Genomic DNA, 21,683 nt, shown 5'->3' with positions numbered 1-21,683 from the left:
CATAAACTATAATATATGGTGTGTGATCAACGATCTTTCAATCTAAAAAAAACTTTTAACTGTATTATCCGTGGTAGATTAATCGGTGAAAATTTGTCTGAGCTCTTGGAAGTTGAGTTAACGATCTCAAGAATGTCGATTAGTTAATAATTTGAATTATTGTGATAATCAATCGACGCAGAAGATAAATGTTTTTATCTTCTGCGTCGATTGACGAGAGAGAGTCATATCGCGCGCAGTGTATTAGGTGGGGACTTGTGCAATTGAGATAATCGGCAAACAAGAACGAAGCACTTTTCGTTGGTAGGCCGTCACACGTAGTTGCAGCTCTCAGCAGCGCGTTCGGAGACTGCGAAGACGCGCTAGACAAGTTCCTACAAGGCTGTGACGTCGCCGACCTCTCTGAGTAACAATACGCAGTTGAGGAAGCCGCAAGGACTGAGTGTCCACGTAAGTATACATTTTTTCCTGAATCTTCGCACGTTGTGTGTGTCATATTTTTCGAGAGAGAGAAAGAGAGAAAGAGAGAGAGAGAGAGAGCGTTCGAAAGTACACGTTTTCATGCTGGGTAGCCGGTAACAGAGACATAAAATTGCCTACGAGTTTATGCGTAACAATTATTGAAAAAAATCAGAAATCAAAAATCCGTATGCGGGCCAGGCGTAATAACGATACACTATTGACAACATGGTATTGTCAAAAAAATGATTATAACTATAATCATTATTACAACTTGTTGCTATTGTTCAATGAAAAAATCTTTGACGTGGTTTAGTAAAATGAACGATCATCTGCTATTAAGAATCTGTTATCACAAGATAATTTGATGATCAATAACAATCATTTGCCTAAATGCCAGCAATGACTTAGTAATGTCCATTCGTTGTGTGATTATTTTGTACTTATTATTTTTTATTTCGGCAAGTCATTTACCGTTGACGCAGTTTAGTAAATGGAACTATTATTTCCTAACTGTTGTCACGGTTGGATACCCTTGTTATGACATGTTACAATGATCCATTATTCGGTTGTTTCTCATGATTACTAGAATGGTTGTTTAATTCAAGTTACGTACTTTTGGAAATTTGAAGAATCGCTCCATGCTCGGAAGAGGGATGCGTGAAATAGTTGGTTGGGTACTGTTTTGTATAAGTGGATACTTTCAATGTGCAAGTCTAACAAGGAGACTAACAGACCTGTGAGAAAGATTGTCTAACGATAAAAATGTTCACATTATACTGTGAACATTTTTACGTTTCTACGAGCTTTACTATTCGTTTTGAATGAATGAAAAATTCATGCCGACTGAGCTTTTGAACGCGTAGGTATGGTTTACCAGATCTTCTTTTGACAATATGTTATTCTTCCTTCTGCTAAATCGATTAAAATCATGATATACTTATATTTACAAGAATTCTTTTTTCATTCTTATGATCAACTCTGAAACGCGGGTGTCACACGTTCATATTTAATGAGTACAGGTATCATTTTCTTGACTACCGGGAAACTTTTTACCAACCAATTTAATCAACTAAGCTATAGCTACAAAGTCGACGATAAATTCATATGTCAATTTCGAAAGCAAAGCTCATAACTTCTGGAATGATGTCTGTCCTCAATCCACTTTTTTAATATTCACAATTACTTTTCAAAAGAAATTAAAGACTAGATGCTACAAACATTTTCATAGAACAAATAAAACTGACTGGTGAGAAAGATTCAATACACAAATAGTGTTATTGGATTTGAAAAGTTAGGTTTATAATACTCGATATATCTTAATCCGTGAAAAATTAATTATATCCGTGGACGGTCGTAGCAATAGATCGTCTTATCGTGCAGCGCATTGATAATTAGGTTGGACACTCGATAAAAAGAAATTAGAATGTGCCTGCACTTTTAGCACGATCTCAGTTAACGTGATAGTCTTATCTGTCACCGCCGTTCCAAATTTTTAATAACCTACTTTGTTAACTTTTACTATAGCTTAAAAAAGCGAGATAAAGTTCTTTTAATATTACGTTTGTATCTTTGTAATAAACTTTAGGATAAATTAAATTATTTGAATATTTACTCGTGCTGAACTGTAAGATTAATCGGCGCGAACTTCAATTGACAAAGTGAATCTGCTTACAGCAAATTGCAATTGATAACTTAATGATATAAAAAAGGATAAACAATTTGCTCTAATGGAAGTTTCATTAATCTAGTTGTAACAAGTGTTTTACACTATTGGCGAGATAAGATATTGATACTAAAATGCGTGCTTTGTGCCCAACGTGCGAATCTACATGTAACTTCACTCTTGTACGCTTATCGCTAGAACTGCAATAATTGTTTACATATCATAGTTATCGGTCACCGATGAACGTTGCAGCGAATAGTTGCACCAAATACGGAAATTACGTAACGTATCATCGCTCAATTAGCAGTAAATTTCTCAAAAATTAAATTTTTTCTTAATACCGTATTCCGATGTGATAGACAGCTATATTGCAAAAAGTATAAAAGTGATAGCTCGATGGCCAATAAAAATACTATTTTGGAATGGCCTCAGCCTAAATATTTTTTATTGAGACTTTGCGTGTCCAGCTCGCGCATGGTTTCTAATTGCGAAGCTGACAGTGCATAGATCAAGTTAATTTAATGTCGTAATATTGCTATAGATGAAATTTGTAAGAGCTCGTTCAAACTACACATTGAAAAGAGACACTGCACTTAGATAAAAATACTACAATTAATTGTAGGCTTAATGTACTCGCCAATAAACAAATAAACAGTGTTACAATAATAGTACATTTCAATAGATGCGAAAAATGATCATTGATGGCATTAAATTTCTAGACAGCTCTTTACAAACGTATACAATGGAGGAGACATTAATATAATTAGAGAAAAAACTTTATTTCAATATCAGTTTGCCTATTAGTTTTTATCACTCTTCGTGCCTTAAAATCCGTGAAAATCTAGGAAAACACAATACATTCTTCAATCGCGAGGAGAAAACATGCAAAATTAATTAATACAATCTTGTTCATCTGCACTAATAAAATGTTTACAGAGTACTTTAAGAATGATTGAATGTTTCATTTATAAAACATATCGAATAAATAAAATATTACATTTAAATTTTCGAAATACCTTTATAATACGAGTTTCATAAAATAATTAAAAGATAGCTTTTTTGTAATAAGGAAATAAATTAAAAGATGAAAATAATGTAACCTTTCCGCTTTTTCTTAATTTTAAGTAAGCCATATTCATTTTAATTTTGCACGTTGCCATTTCTTTTCATTTGCTGATTTCACTAACATTTTTATTGTAATTATTAAGAAAAGTATAATTTTCCGACAGGTCTCGAGATGTCGCAACCAATGACGAGAAGAACGGTATTGTTCCTAGTAATATTGTTAAATCACAACATTCAAACCAGTCATGGACTGCGAGTTTTAGGGATACATGCATTTCAAATGAGGAGTCATCATGTTATGTGTGAAGAATTATTCCGAGGCTTGGCCGCTAAAGGTCATCAAGTTGACGTCTACGGTCATTATCCGCTAAAGAAGCCTGAGCCAAATTTAACGGATTTTAGTTTGAAAGGCTTGATAAGAACTGTATCTAACAATGTGTCTTTCGAAGAAGCTAGCAAAGCTGACGGAGTTGACACAATGAGATTTTGGATAGGTAGTACTCAACATGATATTTGCCAACTATTGGGCCACCCAATTTTCCAAAAGTTAATTCATAACCCGCCAAAGGACCCACCATACGATGTGATAATTACTGAGGCAAGTAGCAAGTACTCACCTACATTATTTTAGCATAAAAAGTTGATTAAAAGTATCTCCCAGGGAAATTTGCAATTTTCTCGCTTGCGTTTTAAATTTTTCTGAGCGTAAAAACAAGTCCTATTTGCATCATATGTTCATTAGCTACTGGATGCACAAGATGAAATTGGCATTGCCATAGCGCGATATTTCAGTTCAATGTGAATAGAGATTTTACGTTAGATTATCGATATAGTTTTTAAAGAAAGCTATTATCTAAGACTCAGGTTTTAAAATTTTTTTATTTACTCATTTATGCAGTCAAGTTTTCATAATCAAAGAGTACGTATAAAATAATGCAATTTGTAATTGAACTTGTTTTAATCAATAACCCGTTGCTCAATGCGACTCTATTCCAGTTTGGCAAAGTCTAACGGCAACTCTATTTTTATAGCTTTCGATAGTCCATTGTTACAATGCATTTGGACGTCACTTGAACATACCAATAGTTGGCGTCGTGACGTTATCAATGTTGGACTGGCAATACGAACCTTTCGGAACTCCGATCAATTTGGCTATGGAACCAACAACCATGAGTTTCTATCATCCACCGATGACATTTTGGCAACGGTTGGATAACTTTATAGGCCACTACCGTATGATTCATATGTTTTATCAAGTAGCGACAGTTCAAGATAAATACGTGGAAAAGTACTTTGGACCTGGCTATGGAGATGCTTACGAAGCGCACAAAGATGTTTCGTTAGTCCTCGTTAATCACGACGTAGCATTAGCTGGGACACGAGCGTTTGCACCCAAGGTCATACCGGTTGGTGGATTACATGTCGTAGATCGTAACGAACCATTGAACGAAGTTGGCATTAAATTTGTCCCAAATGATAACTGTATGGCTAATAATTAATCTAACAAACAAAAAATTACCCTCAGGTGGTGCAAAAATGGCTGGATGAGAGCACACATGGCTGCGTATATTTCTCGTTTGGTTCCTTCACCAGAATAGAAACGTTTCCAAAGCACATTCTTAACGCTTTTTACAAGTCTTTCGAGAATATTAAGCCCGTACGCGTACTCTTAAAAATTGCGCATCCAGAAGAATTGCCTCCGGGACTTCCTTCAAATGTACTTACTCAAACTTGGTTCCAACAAGTACCAGTATTAAGTGAGTTGCGCGTTATTTTTTGTGAAGCTGATTAAAAAGTCACAACTCGAACATAATTATTCCAGAGCACAAGAATACTAAAGTTTTCGTGACCCACGGAGGATTAATGGGCGGGCAAGAAGCAATTTATTTTGGAGTACCAATGGTTGCCGTTCCATTATTGGGCGATCAACGTTTCAATTCTGCAAATTACGTTAGAAGAAAAATTGCTGTCAAAGTATGGCTGTCCGAAATCACGGAAAAAACGTTTACTCATGCTTTAAAAGAAGTTTTACATAATCCTATTTATCGGTATGATTTCATGATGCATTCATAAAATTAATATTTTGGTGGCGACTATTTGAAGAAAATTAATATTCTGATTTTGTTACAGCAACTCTATGAAAAAGTTTAGCATAATGTTTAAAGATCATCCGTTAACTCCTATGCAAACTGCAATATATTGGATTGAATATGTTTGTCGACATGGAAAAGATGCTCTTAAATCTCCTTCTGAAGATTTGTTATGGTGGCAAAAATCACTTCTAGATATATATGCTTTTCTTTGTGGAATTGCAATTGTAATTTTATTTGTCAGCATACAAATAGTCAAAATAATTATGAATCTGACATTCGAAATATTAAAAAAACCATGTAAAAAGATAAAAAAACAATAAGTTAATTTTTGATAAAAGGAATTCGAATTCAATTATCGATTTGTATGATACCTAATTTTATTAGTCGAGCTTAAGAGAAATCATACAAGAAGTTGAACTGACAACAATTTTTTCGAATAATTCCTAAATGTCTTACATTAATTTGTAAAATTAACAATGTTAAAAAACGAACATACGAGATATGTATTAGTAATGACTATGTTTTTAGCTAAAATGTTTAAAAAACGATACTATAAATCTTTACGTCAGGTCTCATTATAAATCGTTGTATGAGCATTTAGTACTATCGCCTAAAGGTAACTTTACTGATATCAAAATTTAGATTTTTATGTCATTCAGTTTTTCAGTACTGGTCAAAGGTTAATAAATGTTAATAACAATTGATAACCATCACATATTTCTTGTCGTATACTTAGATTAAATAATAGCGTAATTTTTACTATTTTACTGTATATATTACTACTATATTGTATATATATATATTCATATAATGAAGTCAAATATATACATTTATATTTCGTTAAACCAAAATTGATATTTCTAATTAGAAAATATATGTTTATAATATCATGATTAAAAATAGCGGGAATTTAACAATGTTTTAAATTTCAACACAAAAGTTTGTTTTAATATTTTTTGTCGATCAATAGCTTTCTAATATAATTAATCGAATATCATTATTTTTACTATCGCTATCCTGTATTTTAAATTAGAATTTTATTCAACAATTTTTTATATCTCAGTATATTTCAAAAAAATGCATTTTGAACATTTGGTCCATTGTGTTCATTTTCATAAGTAAAAATAGATTGAAATTAAATTTATCGAAATAGTTTGAAAACTTAATCAGTTCAGAAGATTTGAATATTCAACACAAATCAATAAGGCTTCACGTGTAAAACAACTTTTGCGAGATTACAAGCTTGAATCGAACTAAATAGATGGTTTGATTTGAAAAAAATGGTTATATCATTTATGTTGGAGCTTGTCGATTTTGATAAGAAATTAATTATCCAAAAAATGTGACTTATAAAGTTATTCCAAGAAGATATTAATTTGTTACTGCTGTTATATTTCATGGATTTCTTTTTATCAATTTTGCAGTAAAATATAATTGATTGCCATTTTAACTGAAATCATGACAAAATAACAAATACTAATGAGTTGCTGATATAGCATTATGACTTCGCTATGTTGCGGAAATTTTATTAGTCAGTAGAATGACTATGTATTAATGAGTATGATATGTTATCTAACAAAAAAAAAGTTCGATAGTTAATTAAAGTTATGTTCAAGTTATACTACGAATATTGATCAAACAACGATAAAGAGCACCTAGCTTTTTTAGTTTAGTAGTCAATTTTAATCTCCAATGTTATCTATTGGGATTACAGAATTATGACGAAACGATTTCAAAATCCTTTAGTCTATTGTTTAAATCGTCAATCTATTTTTCTCCAAAAAGTCAAAAAAAATCGATTGCTACTTTCGTGTTAATCACGTGCACTTATCCCCTATCAAGTCTTGCAAGTCATGTATTTTGCTATAAAGTAATTTGACGTTAGTTTACTTTACTTGGCAAGTTATCATATAAATGGAAGTATGTTTGCATATTCAAGAATTGATATTCGAGCCATTGAGAAGATCGGTCGTTCCATCAACCTTCCGTGCCATTCAATTCAATGCTATCACGTAAGTTAATGATATTCTCACGTTTGAAATGAAAGACTTTCTTTTAATAAAAGATGGGAATGTACGAAATTTTTTTCGAGTGAAATAGCAAATACGATTTTTCCGCTTACCAAAAGACCTGCTGGATAAGTTTATGATTTTTGCTCACCGGAATTCGGGCACAATTGTTGCATTTCTGTTAAAGTTAGAAAGTGCTTCGCCCGTAAAAGAAGCGCAGTTGCACTGTGATACAAAACACTTTCTGTCGATGACCAGGAATGCAGTATTTTGCCACCGGATTTCAGCGAGCAAAGACATCACACAGCAGGAAATATGAAAAAAGTATTTTGCAATAGTATAGTAATTACTATACTTTTATTTATGAAGAGGAAATTTTTTCTACTCATTACGTTGTGATAAAATAATTTATATACAAAGCTAATATAAGTCTAATGTAACTATCAATTGTATTTTTCCAGGTACAATGTTACGATCACCTATTTCAATAGTGATAAATTGTATCTTGGTATTAATTTTTATGATTACACAAAGAAGTGATGCGTTGCGGATTTTAGGAATATTTCCATTCAATATGAGAAGTCATTTTGTGATGTGCGAAGAGCTACTCAAGGGATTAGCAGCTAAGGGACACCAAGTTGATGTTTACAGTCATTTTCCGCTAAAAGAGTCAGTAAAAAATTATCATGACTTTAGCTTATTAGGAACGATTCCAGCTCTTTCCAACAATGTCACTTTTGAAGATGCGTATAAGGCTGACGCCGTAGAAATGATGAGACATTGGTTCGAATTTATTCAAGAACCAATGTGTGGTTTACTTGGACACAAATACATGCAAAAACTCATCCATAATCCTCCTAGAGATCCGCCTTACGATCTTTTCATCACTGAGGTATAGTTTCAAATATAAAATTGCAATTCAGCTCAGTTACATGGGTATATTTGTTCTTTATCTTAGCTCTCAATAGCCCACTGTTTCATTCCATTTGGTCGCCACCTAAATGTGCCAGTGATTGGTATGGTTACACCGCCTCTACTCGATTGGCATTTTGATGGATTCGGTACTCCTGCAAATTTAGCAACAGATCCAAGTATATTCTCTTCATATGCAGCTCCAATGACATTCTTTGAGCGTTTAGGCAACGTGGTTCTTCATGAACGTATGGTGCGAACTTTTAGGACATATGCGTCGGCCCAAGATAAATATGTGAAAGAATATTTTGGATCTAGATTACCGAATGTTTACGATTTGCAAAAAGACGTTTCTCTTGTTCTTGTAAACCATGATGTGTCACTGAGTGGAATGATGCCCTTTGCTCCAAAAGTTATACCTGTAGGAGGCTTGCATGTAGTCGATCGCAACGAAACGTTGCCCCAGGTATTTATAATCCTAACTTCAGCTGAAGCACTTTTTTTTATTTGAAAATTGTGAATGATTATAAATCATTGCATGTTTTGCATTTACAAAATAGGCGGTACAGAAATGGCTGGATGAGAGCACACATGGCTGCATATATTTTTCTTTCGGATCGTTCACCAGAATAGAGACGTTTCCAAGACACATTATCGAAGCTTTCTATAAATCGATCGATAACATCGCACCAGTTCGTGCCCTCTTAAAAATCGCGAAACCAGAGGAGCTACCTCCAGGACTCCCGTCGAACGCCTTTACTCAACCGTGGTTGCAACAAATAGCCGTTTTGAGTAAGTCATTTACGTGATTTTTGGTTCATTGTTTAATATCAGTGCTATGCATGTTAATACATTCAAATTTGCAGAACATAAAAATATCAAAGCTTTCGTGACGCATGGAGGTTTGATGAGTGGACAAGAAGCAATTCGTTTTGGAGTACCGATGATTGGAGTTCCATTACTTGGCGATCAATGGTTCAATGTCAAAAATTATGTGAGAAGAAATATAGGTATCGAAGTTAGCCTGCCTGACATAACCGAATCAACCTTTACAAATGCTCTAAACGCCATTCTAAAAAATCCAAAGTATCGGTAAGTTTTCGTAAAGACCAATGATTTTGATTAACGGAAATTACGGAAATAGTATGTTTTATATCGAATTTTATCATCAGGGAATCAGCGCAAAAGTTGAGTAGAAAAATCAAAGATCGCCCTCTATCGCTTATAGACACTGCAATATTTTGGGTGGAGTATATTCATCGGAATGGAAAAGATGCACTTAAATCACCTATTGACGATATGCACTGGTGGGAAGCTTCTCTTTTAGATGTGTATGCTTTCATTGTCGGATTATTACTTCTCATCTTGTACGTAATATATAGGTTGACTTATATATTGATCAAGTTTTTTTCATTCAAAGTATACCACAATGCAAATATTAAATTAAAGAATCAATGATTTGTCGTGATATATTTGATGAACTGCGTGATTTAATTTATTTCTAATTATATATGACATGCCTAGTTCTAGTAATATTTTTCTATACCCTGTGGTTTTGAAATAGGGTTTGTCAGTATTTAAAATTAGGACGTAAATACTGTGCTTTATATTTATAACTTCTTCACTATATTATTTGAATAATACTATATTTATAAATAATGTAATTTACCGAGTATTGAAATTGCTTAACTTGATTAAATACGATGTAGTTCAATTTTTTCAAACAATTTAATAAGAAACCAAACTGATGACAAAGGTTTTTTGTTTCATTTACAGCCATTGCATGATTGTTAATTTAACTATATCGACAATGTTATATTAGAAGCATCAATGATTTCAGACACTACATTTTTATCAGTCAATACTAAACATACTATTTTTACACAGTCGACCGTAATATTAAGCTATCATCTGAACCATTACCACCCTTATTTAGAAGTTCATTATTAGATTTTGAATGAGAAACCTTAGTTTAAGAATAAACTGGAAACTGATAGAGTTTAATTAATTTTAATTATAATTGACGGTCGTTATATTATTTTATTACTTGGATATAATCAAAAAACAATATTTTCGTTATTTGATTGTACATATATTATTATTAAAAGTTAAATAAATTTGTATTTCATCAAAATCAAAATTGTTTGTTGACCTTCGACATTTTATGCATTTTGATATGCCTACACTAAAACATTGTTGCTCTGAACACTTTAATATTACTTCGTTAATTTTAGTGCGTATATTTATTCTGTCAATCGATTTGCAAGATCACATATTCGAAATTAAAAAAAATACTATCTATTCAGATTAATAAAAAAATTGAAACGTACTATTTGGAAGTTCTAGTAATAGTTTCATAATTGTATAATTGACATATATAACGTGCTTGTAGCTTATATTAGACTTGACAAAACTACTCCTAAGAGATTTTTTAGCGGTACACGTAATTTGAAAATATTAAATATTAAAAATTCTTAATCGAAGTTAAGGACCAATCCTTGATTGTAAATAATTAATAACTTAATGCCATTCCTTGAACGAGGGAGGATTGATGTCCGAGGCAGTTGTTGATTATCACAATTATTATGACTATGGATTGACCCTCAATATCTCGTTAAAGAATGTTTAATATTGAAACATAAAAGGCGATGATTTTAATTGTGAAAATGTTAAATACTAAGGATAGAATTATTTAAATGGTACATAAACTTGAGTAGTTGAAAAATTTTTAATTCACGGACTATGTAAATACACCAACATATGAAATCGAAAGCTAGAGCCGAGACATTACATCACACTATGATATAAGAAACACATAAAGAATGCTTGAATATAAAAGAAATAGTTTCACCTGGTTTATTAAAAAGTTACTATTTCATACTTTTTATTGTTTCATCGGCTTTTAATTTAAGCGTCATCGATTGCTACACTGAAAATTTTTGTAATAGTGATAAAATTTCACATAACTTTGTCACGCTATACGACGTTTTATAAACTGTAGAGTGACTCTGCAGTATAATGTGTTCGTTTTATCTGGCAAGCCTAATTAACGATCTGGTGAACTCAGACTTTACTCAAAGATACTTCGTAAATCTATCAAACAATGATAAACATTAATCGACCCATAAGGATTTCAAAGTCAATTTTTTAATTGAGTGTTAGAGACTAATCTTGCACTTGAATTGTTCAGTCATAACATATCACAAACGGTCTGAAATTTTATAAAACATTATTTGAACTATTGCTTATTACAACCATTATCTCACTCACTTTATTTTTTCACGAAAAAGCTGCTAAGTCACAACATATCCACTGTTACTTTCGTGCTAATAATGTGCACTTATCTCTTAAATGCCTACTTATTTTTATGAAATTAATCTTGAACGTATAAAGTGTTGCAGTTTTATACGGAACGCACTAATAAGTAGATAGTTGCACTAAAAATTGCCACGAGCTCTTTCACGTTATTAATTTTACTATAAAATAATTTAATGCTTATTCACATCACATATAGAGTTAGGTTATATAATCCATGTATAAGTCATTCTGATTCGAAAATTTAAGAATATCTTTAGCCGAATTTGTATTTTGTACCTCTTATAAAAAGTATGTAAGTAAAAATTACTTATGTATATAATGATGATAACGAAGATACATTTTGAAGTTTGATATATGTTTTTGTCATACAAAAATACTTTTATAGATTAGCAAGTTTTTTTTATTTTATTGTAATTGTATATAGAAATAATCAAATTTGAAAAAAAAACAGTAAAACACTTTCGTGGTGTAGATGGACAGCGATCGTAAATATAAAATTATTCAGTATTGCTACGAAATGTCACACATATAACTTAATATTTCTTGCTTTTTCCCTGATATTATATTACGGGTACGTTTGTTAAAAACGGGAAAGTTTGTATTAATACTAAGTTTTATGAATGTGCAATCAAGTGATGGGTTGCGAATTTTAGGAATATTTCCATTTAATATGAGAAGTCATTTGATCATGTGTGAAGAACTTCTCAAGGGACTAGCAATAAAAGGACACCAAGTGGATGTTTTACAGTCATTTTTCGTTAAAAAAACTAGTGCAAAATTATCACGATTATAGTTTAGTAGAGATGATATCAGCACTATCCAAAAATGTTACTTTTGAAGATGTGTTTGATCCCAACCCCATAGAAGCGATGATACAGTGGTTTGAACACTTTTAAGAATCAATCATCAATTGATTAGGACACCCGTACATGAAAAAACTTATTTATGATCCTCCAAAAGATTCGCATTACGATCTTTTCATCGCTGTTTTATTCTACTTGAATATGCCAATAATTGGCACGGTAACCCCGCCTCTAATGAATTGGCATTTTGGTGGATTCGGTACTTCAGCTAATTTAGCAACATATTCAAGTATATTCTCTTCATACGCTACTCTAATGACATTCTTCAGACGTTTAGGAAACATGATTCTTTATAAACGTATAGCGTATAATTTTATCAAATTTACTGGGGTCTAGCATATGTATGTCGAGAAATATTTTGGATCTGGGCTACCGAATATGTACGATTTGCCAAAATACTTTTTTCTGGTGCTTGCCAATCATGATGTGTCATTTAGTGGAATGATGTCTTTTGCTCCAAAAGTCAACTTTGGAAGGCTTATACGTTGTCAATCACAACGAGACCTCATCGTCGGTATTTACAACTCTAACAGCAATCAAATCAGTTTTCATTTTTCAACGTTCTATTGTAGCTATTAATCATTTTATATATATAACAATCTCTAATTAGATAGTTCAAAAATGACTGGATGAGAGCAAACATGGCTGCATATACTTTTCTTGCGGGTCGTTTGCCAGAATAGAGACGATTCCAAGATACATTATCGGAGCTTTCTATAAATCGATCAACCTCACCAGTTCGTGTCCTCTGAAAAATCGCGAAACCAGAAGAGCTACCTTCAGGACTCCCGCCTTTACTCATCCATGGTTGCAACAAATAGCTGATTTGAGTAAGCCATTTACATGATTTTATTTGTATCATTTACATGATTATCGGTAAGTTTTGGTAAAGACTAGTGATTTTGATAAACGAAAATTACGAAAATATCGAATTTCATCAATAGGGAATCAGCGCAAAAGTTGAGTAGGAAAATAAGAGATCGTCTTCTATAGCTCATAAACACTACAATATTTTGAGTAGAGTATATTCATTGGAATGGAAAAGATGCACTCAAATCACCTATTGACGATATGCACTGGTGGGAAGCTTCTCTTTTAGATGTGTATGCTTTCATTGTCGGATTATTACTTCTCATCTCGTACGTAATATATAGGTTGACTTATATATTGATCAAGTTTTTTTCATTCAAAGTATACCACAATGCAAATGTTAAATTAAAGAATCAATGATTTATCGTGATATATTTGATAATCTCTATGTTTTAATTCATTTTTAAAAGTGTGAGAATTCAACCTATGCTCAATGTAAATATTTAGGTAGAAATTCTGATGATACTGATAAATGTGAATATTTCAATAATACATTATTATACTTATATTTTTCATGCGTCATGTTTCTACGATAGGTTTATTTTTTCATTAAAAATTATGTGATATATGTTTATTATTAAAATTAATTACGAATTTAAGTTGTACTGTATCTTTAGATAGATGATGAATTACATTTTTATAACATGTATTGCACATCGGTTTAGGCAAAGAATATCAATTGAAATTGAGTCTAAATTATTTATTATTTTTGTGAGTACATGTAATAAAGTTGACAACACTCAGTGTTTTTATATAACAACATAAAAAGAAACATTTATGTGTAATTATTTCGTACTACATTTTTTTATAAGTATAAAAATATAAAATAATTTAACAAATAATTGCACTATCTATAATTAACAAGCCGACTGTTGCAATAAATATTTAAAAGAAGGTAAAATTGAAATGTTTTAGTGATTCTACATTATTGCGTATTTGAAATACATACTAAATTTACTTGACAGTATACATATACGTTCTTTTTATATTTGTTGTCTGAAAACAGTCGAAGGTGATATCCATAGTGAATGAAAGTTCATTCTTTTTTATTTTGCAAATATTCAAAGTCTCACTTTCGTATAATTGTTTGCGATACGACGCGTCGTCCTCGTTTGAAAACCGCTAATCAGTAATGACGCATAGAAATAGAGCTGTCGCGTGTTGACGGAATGGTATTTTCAATAAATAAAGGTGCAAAGTTACATTTATAGACCGTTTCACTGTGAACTTATCCAAAAAAAGAAAATATTTTGATTAAAGATTGAAAAATGTATTATTCAAAAGAAATAGTGCACGCGTGTTTAATATGTTTTATTCTTAATATAAAATTCAGTTACGGATTAAGAATAGTGGGATTATTTCCCGTCAACGTAAAAAGTCACTTTGTTATGTGTGAAGAGTTGATGAGAGCGTTAGCAAATAAAGGACACCACGTCGACGTTTATAGCCATTTTCCTTTGAAAAGTCCAATAAAAAATTATTACGATTACAGTTTAGAAGGATCAATACCGTCACTTTTAAATAATATATCTTTCGCCTCCATAACAAAGATGCACGACCATGAGGTATCGATGAAGTATTGGTTCAAACGAGATCAAGAACGTCTTTGCGACTTAATCGGAAGTCCTCTATTTCAAAAATTACTGCGAAGCCCTCCGCTAGATCCAGCATACGATCTTCTAATTACTGAGGTAAGAAAATGTCATATTCTGTGTTAATAGTAACATTTTACACGGGTTAATATGTGACTGTCCTATACGTTCGTCAGCTGTCAATAGTGCACTGTTACATCCCATTCGGACCACACCTAGATATTCCTGTAATCGGAATCGTAACAACACCTCTATGTGACTATCAATACGATGGCTTCGGGGCTACGAAAAATTTAGCGGTTCAGAGAAGTATGTTCTCAGCGTACAGCGAATCGATGTTATTTTTTGAACGCGTAGAAAATTACTTGAACTATCATCGTGCGATACGTAATTACAATGACTATACGCGACCGCAAGAAAAATACATAAGAAAATACTTCGGAGAAGGCTATCCCGGTATTATAAATTTGCCAAGACATGTTTCGCTCGTTCTCATCAATCATGACATATCAATCGATGGAATAGAGTCATTTGCACCGAAAGTTATACCTGTTGGAGGATTACATATCGTTGATCATAATGAAAGTTTGCCGAAGGTAGTATCCACTGTTTCCGAACTGCCTTGATTGCGAATAAAATGTCAACTTTGACAACAGGCAGTTCAAAGCTGGCTCGATGAAAGCACAGATGGGTGCATTTATTTTTCATTTGGATCGATGATCAGGATTGAAACGTTTCCAAGGCACATACTCAATGCGTTTTACAAGTCCTTCGAGAATGTCAAACCAGTGCGGGTGCTATTGAAAATTACCAAGCCGGAAGAGCTACCCCCCGGTCTCCCTTCGAACGTTCTTACTCGGCCGTGGTTTCAACAAATAGCTGTTTTAAGTAGGAAACAAACGTTAATATTTTGTCGGGTAACTCCGCACAGCGCCATTGTTTAATTGATTATTGCGATGCATAGAACACCGAAACGTAAAGGCCTTCGTGACTCACGGTGGTTTGATGGGAACGCAGGAAGCAATATACTACGGAATACCAATGGTTGGGGTGCCTATGCTAGGTGATCAATCTCTGAATATCAAGAAATACGTCGCGAAAGGTGTAGCTACCACTGTCGGGTTCCAGGACATAACCGAGCAGACGTTCACCTGCGCAATCAAGCAAGTTTTGAAAAATCCTCTTTACAGGTGCGTTATTATAATCGGCTATTAACGTTTATCGCAAGAAAAACTAGCAACATACTTTTTAACTTTAATAGACAGTCTCTTCAACGATTAAGTAAACAATTTCGAGATCGACCGATGCCACCATTAGAAACTGCCATTTATTGGATAGAGTATATTCATCGTCATGGGAAAAATGCACTCAAGTCGTCCATTGAAGATATGCCGTGGTGGCAAGCATCACTTTTAGACGTGTATGCTTTTATTGCTGGATCCTTTTTGATAGCTCTGTATATTTTCATCAAACTGTTTCAAATGTTAAGAAATTTATGTTCGAAAAAATTAGATATTAAATCAAGTACAAACAAGAAAGACAACTGATGCCGGGAAGAAACTTTTACTTACACTTGTGTGTGTTATTATATTTTACGGATAAGGCTGACATCGAAGTATGGAAATAATTTATAGCAAGTTTTTAGAAATAAAGGTTTTTATTAATATTATTCTTCCAGTTACATAAGAATACAAACATTCTTTTAGCATACTTTGATATGAACGCGATAAAAAAAATCAATTTGTTTCTATGTCCAACTATATTAACAAGGCGTTGATAACGAGAGAAACATAAAATTTTGCTAATAATACACTTCTCGGTCGTTCACATACTATGTCAAACGCTAGTGATAGTACAATAGTTCAAGGTTTTATGTGGAATTGGAATGCAGCAAACTGACCAAAGCTTTTATTAGTGTGAAATCAAAAAATATTACATTAGCATTCTTCAATGCATATAACTCGTATACATATGCTCTATATAGTGCCGCGACAAAACAGCATTATATGAGTCAGAAAAGAACAATAAAACTGAGATGTCAGTGCAACATGTTAATTGAAAATACGAATGTTTTTGATAATAAATTGAAAATGCAATTAATTAAAAATATTTGAACTTATTTGCAAGTAATAATGCACCTGTATATCCAAGTGTCTCTTGGCTATAGCATTGAATATACGTATATATAGCGAGTTCTGTAACTAGTATGATAAAGCTAATTGATCCTCGTATGAGCGATAAACTAGAGTTGGCGTATGTAAGCGTTGCGCCGCAATTGTTTCGCGCATGGGTTCGCGTACGGACAGAATGTCAAAAAAAATTTTTACATACAATGGCTAACTAATTAATCAACGCGATCTTAATAACTCCCAATGGTATACGGTTATTCGACGCCACGATCGCATTATTATCCTCTGCATTTATTCCAAACACACGGCGTGAACGGTTTTATAAACACAAAGTCACATTGTTTAATTGAAAAAATCACGCGCGCAAAGACAACGGTAACCGTTCAATTGCAAAACAATGCCGGCAAATGTTATTATTCCGTGGTCGTTTCCGACTTTCTAAAGGTCTCCTGTCTTTCGATGCGATGCTCGCGATTCCAGTCTGGAAAATCGCTTTATTTTAATTGAGTGGCAAGAACAGATCGCAAGATTTCTGGCGCGATAGCGCAATGTTGTTATCTTTAAAGTGTGCAACTTGGATCTTGATAGTTTTTTATTTGAATGCCCGGCAAGGCGATGGATTGCGAATACTCGGAATATTTCCATTTCAAATGTCAAGTCACTTCATCACCTGTGAACAACTAATGCGAGGTTTAGCTGCAAAAGGTTACCAAGTGGACGTCTACAGTCACTTCCCATTAACAACTCCCGTGCCAAACTATCGAGACTTTAGTTTGCAAGGAACTCTACCGCCAATATCAAATAATGTCACTTACGAAGTGGCTACAGCCTCGGATCTTTTCAGTTTGAAGAATAATTGGTTCGAATCACGCCAAAAAGCCATTTGCGAACTTTTGGGTCATCCCCACTTTCAAAAATTGCTTCACAATCCTCCAAGAGATCCACCTTATGATCTTGTAATCACAGAGGTGAGTTGTGCAACAATAAAAAAATGTTAAATTCAATTGTAAACGTGTCAGTTCGTTGATCATTTTTAGTTGTCGATCGTGCATTGTTATATTCCGTTTGGGCGTCACTTGAATGTACCCGTGATCGGCGTCGTAACGCCGTCGCTGTTCGCTTGGCAATACAGTGGATTCCAGACGCCAATCAATTTGGCAGTGGATCCATGCACGAACGCAGCTTTCACTACGCCAATGACGTTCTGTCAACGACTGATCAATCTTCTTACTCACGAATGCCTGAAGTTTGGCTTCGCATTGTACACGCATCCTCAGAATAAATACGTTGAAAAGTATTTTGGTCCAGGATTGCCAAATGTTGTTGACTTACAGAAAGATATCTCGTTGGTATTGGCAAATTACGATGCATCGTTGTTTGGCATCAGGACTTTTTCACCTAAAGTCGTACCGGTACCTGGATTGCATATTGTTGACCACAATGAGACATTGCCACAGGTTAGTAATATTTTTAAACTTATTGTAATTTTTAATAATTGCTATTCAATCATTGCATTATCATTAATTGTTGATGCACTTTCAGATCGTGAAAAAGTGGTTAGACGAAAGTACAGAGGGCTGCGTATATTTCGCGCTTGGTTCCATGGTAAAAATAGAAACTTTTCCCAAGCACGTCCTCGATGTATTTTACAAATCTTTCCAAAACATCGCTCCACTTCGCGTACTCTTGAAAATCACAAACTCGTCGGAATTACCACCCGGACTACCGTCGAATGTTCTCACTCAGTCTTGGTTTCAACAAATGCCAGTATTGAGTAAGTTTCAAAAAAATATTTTCACTATACAGCTGTACAACCTTGAACGACATTTACAGAGCATAAGAATGTCAAAGCTTTTGTAACCCATGGAGGTTTGCTGGGCACGCAAGAAGCTATTTATTTCGGTATTCCAATGGTCGGTTTTCCTTTATTTTTCGACCATCATTTCGATATGAATCACTACGTCAAAAAGAACATAGCGATAAAGATCGACGTACACGAAATTACAGAAACAAGATTAACTAACGCTTTAATGGATGTATTGAAGAATCCACTTTACAAGTAAATTAAAATTTTTTCCGATTGAAAATTTTAATTTTTAATTTTTGGTTTGAACGACAAAGTTTTTTGTTTATTTTAGAAATTCGATCGAAAAATTAAGTCGGCAATTCAAAGATCGACCTCTTTCACCGATGAACAGCGCGATATATTGGATAGAATATGTTCATCGATATGGCAAAGACGTGCTTAAATCTCCTACCGAAGACATACCATGGTGTCAAGCATGTCTTCTAGATATCTATGGATTCATCGTTGCATGCATCTTAATTGCTTCAAGTACCAGTTTCTATTTACTAAAAGAGATCATAAGACGACTACAAGCAAAGTTGCATCTTATAGGTTCAAGTTTGGGAAAAAAAGAAAACTAGTGTAATTTATATATTATTAAGGGTAAGAGAATGAACAAATTTGGTAATTATTTGTATTATTGGTATTAATTGTTTAAGTGACTATTTTGCCAAAAATGTAAAGGAGTCAGAACGAAAAGAATGTTAAGTAGCAAGTTGTGCTACCATAAGTCGACCGAATTAAAATGAATTTTAAGCCGTGGGATTATAGTAATTTTTAATGAAAATCCAGTTGGTTGACTTCTCATAAGATGATGTATTTTGAAAAATTCTCGACAGAATATGTAAATAATTTGTTAACTAAACAAAGTATAAATTAAACGAGTTTATTATTCTGTTGTAGCAAATGATTCTTTTCTTATAACTGATTTTAGCCTATTTATGTATAAAAATAAAACAAACCTATTTTCATAACTTTTTAGTTATTACTTTAAAGTTAAAACGTTGGTGATTAGTCTAGCTTATGTATCTTTGGATAGATCTATATGGATGGTCTTATATTTTTTATATATAAGATTTTATTGTTGTAACAGAAAAAACTGAATATTATTAATTACTATTTTCATTATTGCAAATAATACAATTTCGGCAAATATTATCTTACAGTTAGACTTCTACTAATTTTTCAAAATCCATATCACATTGCCGATATCATCGTTTGCTATTCCAATAACATAGGTCTGTAAATATGAAGTTGTGATTGTTATAGAGTAGCTGATAGTCATTTCCGAAGTAATTTTCTGCGAAAAACTCAAATCCGGGCTCAGAATTACTCCACCACGTCAGATTTTTGAGTAATTCTAACCTAAAAGTGCGAAAAACACGGATATTCGCCATATTTTAGCATCCATAACATCGCCATTTTTTATTATTTTTCAAATCTGAAATAAACATCAGTAAGGGCTAGTCTCCAGCTCTCCCTATAATTATTTATATGTATGATTATTACTTTTTAAACTGGAGATATCGTCGATTAAAAAGAACTAAATTACAGGTTTCACAATGACCGATATACAGTGCCCGACACGTACTTTTGCCTACCCTGAGGCGAAATTTGCCAAACTTTCAAGTTTTATATCTTAACGAAAAAGAGTCGTAGAATAAAAAACTATGCCATTTCAAAGGTAATAGCAAAAGCTTCAAGTAACGTGAAGATAATATTGTTTGTACTAGAACTAAGTTTTTTATGTTTAAAAAATAAACATAAAAAATTTAATTTTTTTTGCCCGTATACAAATATATTTATTTGCTACGCGAATCAGCGGATCATTAAAAATCCAAGTAAAATTAAATTATTTTAAACTCTTGAAATTAATTACATTTGCTGCTGTAGCAATAAACTGAAGATCATTTTATTGAAGCAACAGTTAGACGCATTGATTAATTTAATCTTCAGAGGCTAGTTCAAATTTTAAAAAAGCAAATTAAAGAATATCATGGTAAATTATTTTTTGGCGAAAGTTAAGAGTGTGGCCACACTCGCAGGCGCCGAGGATGATGAGAGAGAGAGAGAGAGAGAGAGTTACGACGAAGTCAGCGCTTTATTTCTCGCAGAGGAGTATAGTTAGTTGGATCGGGCGTCCAGTGACAGAGTGTCGCAGATATAGCGCGTTGCTGCACCCGGCGCAAGCAAAAGTCTTGCTTAATAGAAGCGATGGCCGGAACACAGCAAGCAAGGCCAGCTCGACGGTACCACTCGTTCTGGATGCTGCGGGGCTCGTCGCCTCTATATAGCCAGCTCGATGGTCGAATGCCGCCCCCTCTCGTCGCTCAGGTCGGCAACAAAGGCTTAGGCCGCTTAGGGATGCTAGTCGGCTTAGCGGGGATTAGCAGTATTAGCAGGATTAAGCCGCTTCGCTTTCTGTGCCAATCCCGTACTCCCCAAGCCTGGCCCCCCTAAGCCTGCAACCCAAAGCGCAGGCGTTGGCAGCTTCTCCGGTCGTGCCTAGGTGATGGCGGCACCGGTTGCCCGCCAACCGCCACAATTTTAATGTATGACATTTCAAATCTTTTAAATTTATAGTAGTTCTATTTTTTTATATAACTATATTCTTAATTATATTGGTAAAAATAAAATATGTTTTAATATTAATATTTCAAGAGCAGTTTAATACTACAAATTTGCTAGTGAACACCAACTATGTTTCATGCTATCTGTTGAGATATAAATGTTCAATTAAGCCTCTTGATATTGATATTGTTTTTAGTATAATTTTACATTTGTGTTCTATGCCAGTCAAAGTTCATAAAGAATCAGTGTTAGATATTAAGCTGTATATATTCCATAAGTACTTCATGCAT

General features: G+C 33.4%; 3 protein-coding genes and 1 pseudogene across 5 annotated transcripts; all 4 read left to right on the top strand.

The window, feature by feature from the left end:
• Positions 1-295: 295 nt before the first annotated feature.
• On the top strand, positions 296-10,348 carry LOC131663803 (uncharacterized). Its single transcript, XM_058934440.1, has 11 exons — positions 296-450; positions 3,355-3,788; positions 4,222-4,641; positions 4,716-4,947; positions 5,013-5,238; positions 5,321-5,592; positions 7,754-8,184; positions 8,251-8,670; positions 8,765-8,996; positions 9,071-9,296; positions 9,377-10,348. The coding sequence occupies exons 2-11, from the start codon at positions 3,363-3,365 to the stop codon at positions 9,660-9,662; spliced, it is 3,171 nt and encodes a 1,056-aa protein (XP_058790423.1). The 5' UTR covers positions 296-450; positions 3,355-3,362; the 3' UTR covers positions 9,663-10,348.
• A 1,790-nt stretch (positions 10,349-12,138) lies between these two features.
• LOC131663802 (uncharacterized) lies at positions 12,139-13,820 on the top strand (annotated as a pseudogene).
• Positions 12,408-16,935, top strand: LOC131663728 (UDP-glycosyltransferase UGT5-like). 3 transcript variants are annotated; one of them, XM_058934313.1, is made up of 6 exons: positions 12,408-13,215; positions 14,806-14,946; positions 15,024-15,443; positions 15,504-15,735; positions 15,812-16,037; positions 16,109-16,935. In XM_058934313.1, exons 2-6 carry the CDS (start codon positions 14,806-14,808, stop codon positions 16,392-16,394), a joined length of 1,305 nt encoding a protein of 434 aa, XP_058790296.1. In that variant the 5' UTR covers positions 12,408-13,215; the 3' UTR covers positions 16,395-16,935. The 3 variants fall into 3 exon arrangements, with proteins under 3 accessions (XP_058790296.1, XP_058790295.1, XP_058790294.1); XM_058934312.1 differs by having other exon boundaries at positions 14,748-14,946; XM_058934311.1 differs by lacking the exon at positions 12,408-13,215 and having other exon boundaries at positions 14,160-14,946.
• A 344-nt stretch (positions 16,936-17,279) lies between these two features.
• LOC131663729 (UDP-glucosyltransferase 2-like) lies at positions 17,280-19,696 on the top strand. The gene is made up of 5 exons (XM_058934314.1): positions 17,280-17,944; positions 18,014-18,433; positions 18,519-18,750; positions 18,810-19,035; positions 19,115-19,696. The coding sequence occupies exons 1-5, from the start codon at positions 17,525-17,527 to the stop codon at positions 19,401-19,403; spliced, it is 1,587 nt and encodes a 528-aa protein (XP_058790297.1). The 5' UTR covers positions 17,280-17,524; the 3' UTR covers positions 19,404-19,696.
• The last annotated feature ends 1,987 nt before the right edge of the window (positions 19,697-21,683 follow it).

Source organism: Phymastichus coffea, unplaced genomic scaffold (genome assembly GCF_024137745.1).
Source record: "Phymastichus coffea isolate CEN01 unplaced genomic scaffold, Cenicafe_Pcof_1.1 PCOF00038, whole genome shotgun sequence".
In the NCBI taxonomy this organism is placed as follows: Eukaryota; Metazoa; Arthropoda; class Insecta; order Hymenoptera; family Eulophidae; genus Phymastichus; species Phymastichus coffea.
This window is presented reverse-complemented; position numbering and strand designations above follow the sequence as displayed.